Here is an 8,960-nt window from a genome sequence, read left to right as displayed (position 1 = left end):
CAGAACTTCTCTCTCTCTCTCTCTCTCTCTCTCTCTCTCTCTCTCTCTCTCTCTCTCTCTCTCGATGGCAGGCAGTCCCTTGTTTATAGTGTCATCTGTTATTGACTTTTTGAAATGTCATTAAGTTGTTCCATTTTGCTTTCAGAAGTCTGTGACATGGAGATAGTAAATATTTATAGCATCAATTTCAAGTAAGTCAAATTGTGGTCTGAGCAATGAAGTTCGAGCTCCCTTGGGTAAACAGCGATGGACCAGACCTCCAGGCTCTGACTCCTCCAGCATGCGTCTAGGAAGGAGGAAATGCCACAGCCATGCCTTTCTGACTTCCCACTCTGATAACAGGGGGAGGAAGCGGAGAAGGCCAGGATCAATGTAGAGGCTAACGACACCATAGAAGCAGAGGAGGCCAATGGTAAAAAAGTAGGAAGTCAAGAAGGAAACAGGTGGAGTTTGCATGGACACTTCCTGTTCACAAACTTTTTGCGTTCCCCATTTCATTAACGGCAGCAGTGGAATTTCATGGACAATTGGCGCTGAGCACTAACTGGGAGGTAATGAAAGAGGGGGTGCAGGTAAAGGCTGTTGGAATTTAAATTCTTTTTCTTCAGGGTGGGGATGGGATGGCAGATTTTTTTTTTAAAGGCAATTTTAGTCCTGGAATAGGTTTCTAGAAAACAGCTTCGGACTTTCATGGCCTGTGCTGGAAGCACCAGGCTGTATGATGTCTCTAAGCCTTGCTGTGTCGTTCTGCCCACTGGCCATCTGAGGACCACCCTCAGTGATGGATAGAGATGCAGAAGCCCAGGGAATGGGATGTCTGGCCTTGGGTAGATTTTTTTTTCCCTCTGACTTGGGAAAGCACATCAGACACTTGTCCGTCAAGCAGTGAGCTAGAATGAAATGTTTTGTGATTATTACTCCAGAATGCCCACATGTAGAACTCTAAGGACCTGAGCTAGGTGTAGGGGGAAGCAGAAAGAGCAAACCGAAAACCGGAAGCCCGCACTCACACCAAAGACTCCAGCCAGAAATCCTCTGTTGGTAGCAGGCAAGTCTCAAATTTATTTTCGTCATCTATTATGTACTTTTCAAGATGCCATTGAGCTATTGGCTTGATTTTGCCCTCATAAGTCTATGATATAGAGAGAGTAAATATTAACAGCCCCTGTTTTAAATAAGGCAAACTGAAGTGAAGTCTGAGGTTTCCTAAATGAACAGGGATAGAACCAGGCACAGTGTCAGGGGCTGGAAGCATGTGGCCTATTGGATAATCTCTCTCTGACTGTCTGACTGACTGTCTGTCTGTCTGTCTGTCTATCATCTGTTTTTCCCTCTTTCTCCTCATATACACTCATGCGTTAAAGAGGCTACCAAATATTTAAGGGGAGGATATAAGGCAACATGAGACCAAAGACAGAATTGAGGAGATAGAGCCATGTATTGATGACCCTGGGGGATTTAAGCTGGTTTGAGCAGGGCTTAAGCCAAGTTGACTTGGCTTACCATATAGACTGTTGAAGCATAATATATCAAACGACATATTCTGGGTGTGGTAGCACAATATATGCAATCTTAGCACTTGGAAGGTAGAGGCTAGAGTATCAGGGGTTCAAGGTTAGCCTGGACTATAAGAGACCCGGCTTCAAAAATCTAAAAACAAACTATTTTTGCTTAAACCCAAGTGTGTGCAGTTGCTGATGGTTCAGAGAGGGTGAAAGATTGCTTGCTGCTGCATGCTCTATTCTATTTATACATCTTTATTATGGACATATATGTTTACTGGTTTAGTCACTAGCAAATAAGATGCTTGTGTCTGTAGTCACTGAAAAGAAACAATAGCCTCCTGCAGGCGTTTTTTTTTTTTTAAAACCTACCCACCCCTTCCTTTTCAAACCCTCTCCACTGTTCAGCTTTCCCTACATGTGGTGACTCCATATAAAGTGAGACCAGCAGTCTCCATTGTCACATCCTGCTCCACAGTGCCCAGAGAGAGCATAAGGTGACAGTATAGAGCCCCAGCACGGCAAGGTAGATTCGGAAGAGCAGCTGATCAAAGTGGTACAGGATGGCGAGCCATTCCACCTCCCTCTGGTAAACCTGATCCCGAGTTCGGAGAGACTTGTTGATGGTTTGGAGCTGGAACCAGAAATTCTTCAGAGTATCTGATGGGATCTGGTGTTCCTGACCGACCGGGGACTCTGTGTGATAGAGGGAAACACTTTGAATGAACCAGAAGCTACTTGCTCTTATTCTTTAAGGAAAAGTCATTGCTGGAGTTGGGGACTCTCACGCTGCCTGGTTAGAACAGGCACAGCTTTGCTGAGGGAACACCCAGGAAACATGGCAGAGATGCACTGTGTCAAGGTGTGTGTGGAGGAGGCTGCATCTATCTAGGAGATTTCCTGAGCTAGGGTGATTCTTAAAGTTCTTTATATAAAGCAACCAGAACGCAATTCTTCATATTTATCCCCACCTTTGTGTGGTGTGTGTGTGTGTGTGTGTGTGTGTGTGTGTGTGTGTGTGTGCTTATATACCAGAATTCATGAACTTTTGGGTTCATGCCTCTTGTGGAAATGAAACAAACTAAAGGTAATGAAAGACCTGACTTTCAAACTAAAATAATCTCCAGCAGGAGGCAGTCTTCAGTTCGAAGAAGAAATCTCACAGAATAGGAGCTTTAAAGCACATGTTTTCCATCATTCACTCAGTCCAGGCATGGTCTGATGCTTCCCCAGTAGAACCAGGTTCTTAGCATAACAAAGCAAGCAGCCAGCCAAGTACTGGATGGGGGTACCAGGGCTACTCACAAACCTGTGGCCTCAGCACTTGGAGCCCTGAGGTACGATCTAGACTCATTGGCATCGGAGTCCCCTCGAAGGCACATAAGAGGCTGTTCTTGCCCACTGTGCCACTCCTCATAGAGGAATTTGATCAACAAGATGGATTTGGACAAACTGAGAACCAGGAGGGCCATGCAGACGGTAAAGAAGACCCCTGTGGAAGGACCAGAGCAGAGAAAAGGGAGTAAGCGGTAGTCTTCCATCTGACATGCAGATCTTGGCCAGGAATGGTCTAGGAGGGTGTCAGGTGACATTGGGGCTGCTTACCAATCAGAGACGTGCACCCTGCGCTTCTTGGCACCTCATCAGACATGTTGACCTTGAAGACTGTATAGCCCACCAGCACATTGGTCTTGAACACAATTCTTGCACGGCAGTTGGGGGGCAAGTAGAAACTTCCCAGGTCTACGAGCATCAGGAAGATGCTAGGAATCAAGAGGCTCACGACATAGGCCAACGGACATCTTCGAATCACTACCTGGCAGGGAACAAGGGAACTTTCCAGTCTAAGTAGAAGACCTAACACTTGACTGAGCACATGGCACTTAAGCCCCACCCCTCGTGCATGATGAAAAATGACTATGTGGTTTATGGTAGGAAACCAGCCAGGTGTGCTGGTAAATGCCTATAATCTCAGAATTTATGGAGCTGAAGCAGGAGAATTGCTACTTGTTGAAAGCCAGCCTGGACTACATTACAAGACACACACACACACCTCTCTCTCTCTCTCTCTCTCTCTCTCTCTCTCTCTCTCTCTCTCTCACACACACACACACACACACACACACACACGGCTATTTTGTGGTTCAAAAAGATAGAAAGGTAAATTTTCAATAGACCTAACAATGCTGTTGTGTGTGCATATGTGCACAGATACATGTCCATGCAGACACATGCAGAAACCAGAGCAGGGTGTCGGGTGCCCTCCTTTATCATTCTTTGTGTCATTGCCTGAAACAGGGTATCTCAGTAAACTAGAAGTTCAGTACTTGGCTAGCTAGCTTGTGAGTTCTCTGGCCCATCTCTGTCCCCCAGTGCTGGGGTTATAATTGGGGGTGTAGCTCAGTTGATAAAGTGCCTTCTAACATGTATAAAGCCCTGGGTTCTATCCCAGTACAGCATAAACTGGAAATGTTGGTACACACCTGTTATCCAAGCATTTGGGAGGTAGAGGCAAGAGAATCAAGGTCCCATCTCTGAGGTGATGATTTCCCTCAGGGCTGTTAATAATCCATCTCCTGAATAAAGCCTGATGGAGCAGACCAGCATCCTCACTCATCCCTTAGCTCTTGAATTTGGACCAACATTCTTTTTTTAAAAGATGTATTTGTTTACTTTATGTATATGAGCACATTGTTCCTGTTTTCAGACACACCAGAAGAGGGCGTCCTACCCCATTACAGATGGTTGTGAGCCACCATGTGGTTGCTGGGAATTGAACTCAGGACCTCTGGAAGAGTAGACAGCGCTCTTAACTGCTGAGCCATCTCTCTAGCTCTGGACCAGCATTCTTAACAGCTCCAATTTCTTAGGTTTGCCAGACAATGGGACACTTGACTGCTTTCTATGTGTTAGATCATGTGCTGGATGCTTTTACATCTGTTATATTGTTTTCTTTTCATTTACAACATGTAGGGTAGATAACACCCTCCATCTCATAGATTTTTGAAGCACTGCATCCGTAAGTAAGTTGAGTCAGTGGCCGAGCTGTGATGTAACCCCACGTCTTCTGATTCCTAGTGCTACTTGTCAGCTACAGCCTAGCTACAAATCAGGCTCTGCCCAGCTATTGGAGAGGAGACAGGACTGCTCTGGGAAAAAAAATACAAAGAAATGAGCATAAACACAGAGGAGGTAGAGAGCCTGGTGATGGGTGGCAGGTTGTCTAGGGGAGTCCACCACACACCTTGTTGATGAGAGCTGAGGCTCTCTTGCCATCAGATCCGGGAACATGTCCCGATTCAGTGGAGCTTGGCAGGCCAGAGCTGTTTGGTGGATTGTAGTCTGGCTGTTGTCTTCCACATTAAACATAATTGGCTGCAAATATCTATACCAGTGCAACACACATTGCTTTGCAATAGTTTGGTTGAAACACATTTCTATCAAAGTGCAGTCAACAAGAAAAAAGCCCACAATGAGCCATCATCATCCTGCATCTCTGTTGACTGTGATGAGGTAGCTATGAGACACAGTGGCGGGAGGAAGAGCACTGAGTGGCCAGAGACCCAGAGGGCTTTCTGTTGTGGTCCAACTTGGGATGCTGGTGATCTGGCCTCTTAGAGTGTGGGATGGAGGGATCATACCTGCTTGGGTGGAGGGAAGAAGTGGGATCACCCTGGAAGACTTCATAGCAGAGATTGCATGAGGTGGGAGAGAAATCTATGAATGTCACCCTGAAGACGAGGACAAGGCATGTTGCATAAGTGGGAAGGACCCAGATCAGTAGTCAAGGAAACAGAGTCTATGTGTGGAAACCTGTATAATCCTGTATGCAACAGTCAGCCTCTCCCTGACTCAATTTCTTCTTACTTTTTTTTTTGGTTTTTTCGAGACAGGGTTTCTCTGTGTAGCCCTGGCTGTCCTGGAACTCACTCTGTAGACCAGGCTGGCCTCGAACTCAGAAATCTGCCTGCCTCTGCCTCCCAAGTGCTAGGATTAAAGGCGTGTGCCACCACCGCCCAGCTCTTCTTACTTTCTTGTGTATATGTGTATGTATGTATGTGTGTATGTATGTATGTGTGTATGTATGTATGTATGTATGTATGTATGTGGGGGGGTATGTGTGTACACATGAACATGTGCACATGTCAGAAAGCAACTTTAGGTGTTATTCCCAAGGAACCATTTGTCATTGGCTTGAAACTTACTAAGTAGACCAAGCTAATTATCTAGGGAGCCCCAGGGATCTGCCTGTCTCCACCTCCCTAGTGCTGGGATTACAAGCACACACGGCCATGAGCTGCTGAGCTTTACATGTTCTGGGAATTGAACTCAGGTACTCTTGTTTACAAGTCCAGCAGTATACCAACTGGACTATTTCCTCAGCCCCTCCCCCTTCCTTTTAAAGAAACAAGATGGTTTTGCCTTGCCAAACATCTCAAGTACAATTGAACTGCTGTCCTTCTAAATCAAGTTCTTATGTAATTAGCACAGGTAAAGATGATTCCCCTCCACCCAGATGCAGACAGAAAACATAAATCTAGGCTAAAACCAAAGGCGAGTGAGTGATGTGGTTCCTTGAAGACCAAAGGTCTTTATCAGTCCAAAGGTCCCCAAGTGTCCAGGTGGAGGGAGGTCTGAGAAGACTTATGAAATTCGTGGGCTTTTGACCTGTACATATACACATGGTCCTGAACTTGGAAGGATCTTTGCTAGGTCTCAGTAGAAACTGAAAGTAGAAAGATATAGGTATCCCATTAGGTAATTAGTTTCTGCTGTGGCATAAAACAAAGAAATTTTCCTATTTCCATCTATCTTACAAAACTGGAAAGCTGACTATGCCTTCTAGAAGATTCCAATCTATTCTGTCCTTAGCAAGGATGCAAACACTTCTAAGATAAACCAAATAGCACCACAGTTTGGGGTTTCTTCTAAAACAAAGGACCTACTTTGCTGTTTGTTTTAGAGTCAATGCCTCCTAAGGATTAAGTTAATGCTCCCCTATTAGCTGGTACAGCCTTTAAAAATGAAGTAAAGAACAAACCAAACCTCTAATTTTATTGTTGTTTTCTGAAATTTGTATTGTTACCTCAACCGATCTTCAGCTTTTCCTTTGTTCAGCAAACATGGAGCATGAAGAGACTGCTGACAAGCTACTGTAAATACTGGAGACTTAGTGCCATGAGAGGGACCAGTCTCTGTCCTTGCCTGGTCCTCTGTAAATACTGGAGACTTAGTGCCTTAATATAACCAGTCCCTGCCCTTGCCTGGTCTTCTGAGTTCAGGTGCCAGACTTTGGTGGCTGGTGAGTCTGTAGGCAGAAAAGAACCTTGTTCCAGAATGAACCAAAACCAGAGTCCCTCTCTCATTTGCATGATGACAAATGAAGACTTTTTCCTAAGTTTAGGTGCTATTTTATGCAGTGCTAGAGACTGAGCCTAGGGCTTCCTGCATGCTAGACAAATACCCTACAAATTGAGCTGTACCTCCTTAGGCAGATTTTGATGTCTATGTTAGACACCAAGAGCCTAAACCTTTCTTATTCCTCTCTAAACCTTCTATGCCTGCCATTGTCCTAGTTAGCTTTAACTGACAATTTGATACAGTCCAGAGTTATCTGGGAGAAAAATCTTGACTGAGGAACTGCCTAGACCAGATTGGTCTATGGCTCTGTCTTTGGGAGATTGTTTTGATTATTACTTGATGCAGAAAGGCCCTGCCCATTATGGGCTGCCCCATCCCTAGGCAGGTAGTCCTGGGCTGTATAAGAAGTCTAGCCAAGCATGAGCCTAGGAATGAGCAAGCCGTAGTAGTACAAGCACTGTTCTCTAGGGTTTCTGCTTTAGGTTCCTGCCTTGCATTCCTACCCTGACTTCCTTTGATGATAGAATGTAACCTGGAAACATGAGCCAAATACACTCTTTCTACCCCAAGTAGCTTTCGGTCACAGTAATTTACCCCAGCAACAGAGATCAAATTCCAACAATCATTGAGCCTGAGAAGACAGATGTTCACTGAACTACATCAGAGTTTGTTACTGATGCTACTTTTAGTTCCAATAGAGTAGGGTGTGACATTAGCTCAAATGGGGCCATTCCACTGGGGTCGGTCTTCATACGGACCTCCTCTCAGAAATCACATAAGAGCCATCGACTCCTGCTTCTGTGAGGGGAATGTGCCACCTGCTCAGAAGGACACGATTCTCTGTAAGCCTGCCCTACCTAGAGCTCATAACTCCTAACGGACTAAAGGAACTGGTGCCTTTAAATCCCACAGAAAAGGAAGCAAAAACACTTTAGTTTCAGCCCGTGTTCTCCATTAGACACCCTTCAGGTGTTAGCAATATTATGCCACAATTTCATTATCCATTAAAGCCAGGTAATAATAAGTACACAAAGGTATTTGGAGCCTATTGATGTTAATGAAAGAGATGAATCTAATTCAGAATGTGTGTGAGGAGAGCTCCTTGGAGATGGGAGAGGCCCCAAGGTTAGCCTCTAACTGCCTCCTTGATGGTAGACCCCACCAGTACTCAATTTTGCATGACCGTCTTTATGACGTACTTGGAATTTTGACGCCCAGACTCCCGCTTCATACAGAAGCCCATTTTCCTCCCCTTCCAAGTCCTTCCTAATACCCCCAGTTTGGAAAGAATGGGAAAGTTGCTGCCATTTAAGTGAGAGTCTTGCACCTGAGTGAGGGCTTTGGGGATGTAGACTGTGGGTTGGGCCAGGTTAAGTGAAAGTTTGTGATTCTCATATTGGTTGAGCACCCCTAGGAAGATTCTAGAGCTTAAGATTCCTCCCCCACCTCTTTCCTCCCACCTCCTCCTTGGAAGGCCAGCCTGTCAAGTATGAGCCTCAGTCACATCATTAATCAAAGACTTTGAAGGATGCCAGAATGCCTTGGATCCTAAATTTGATGCGTTCAATGGACATTTTCAACAAAATCGCCCTAATCTAGAGAAGGTATGAGAGTCATGTTAGAAAAAGAGACTGAGCAACGTATCTCTCTTTCCCTAATCTCCTTTTCATTTCCCCAGTCCTATGTGAGTTTCCTTTGCCTGGTGAGTCCCTTTCCATCCAAAATGACTTCTCTATTTCCTTCCTACTTCTGCCCACTCTTGCAAGATCATACAAAAATCGAACGTCCGTCCTGCTGTGTTCTGGAAACCAGCGCCTCCAATATGTATTGGAAGTCATCTCTTCTCCCATGGCTGTTGGATTGGATCCCAGGCTGTACACAAATGCCCTTGCAGACATAAGAGCTTTGTCTGGACCCCCTGTGGAATGTAGCTGGTGTCTAAAGTGGCAGCAGTGCCCTGTAATAAGCAGTATGTGTCCCAGTACTAGTGGCTATGAGTGTGCTCTCTGGAGCTAATGGCATCCAGAGCATTTGGTGCTACATAAACAGTAGCGCTCTCTCTCTCTCTCTCTCTCTCTCTCTCTCTCTCTCTCTCTC

The 8,960-nt window shown here is 45.2% G+C and overlaps 1 protein-coding gene across 1 annotated transcript; it reads right to left on the bottom strand.

The window, feature by feature from the left end:
* Positions 1 to 1,042: 1,042 nt before the first annotated feature.
* LOC114616681 (5-hydroxytryptamine receptor 3B-like) lies at positions 1,043 to 3,346 on the bottom strand (the record flags this gene model as incomplete). The annotated part of the gene is made up of 3 exons (XM_028762114.1): positions 1,043 to 2,198; positions 2,812 to 2,994; positions 3,108 to 3,346. Coding segments are annotated over 3 exons (658 nt in total), but the record flags the coding sequence as incomplete, so codon positions are not given.
* Positions 3,347 to 8,960: the final 5,614 nt, after the last annotated feature.

The sequence above is a fragment of the Grammomys surdaster genome, unplaced genomic scaffold (genome assembly GCF_004785775.1).
Source record: "Grammomys surdaster isolate TR1022 unplaced genomic scaffold, NIH_TR_1.0 332981, whole genome shotgun sequence".
NCBI lineage: Eukaryota > Metazoa > Chordata > Mammalia > Rodentia > Muridae > Grammomys > Grammomys surdaster.
The sequence above is the reverse complement of the archived record's forward strand: the minus strand, read 5'-3'. Positions and strand labels throughout refer to the sequence as shown.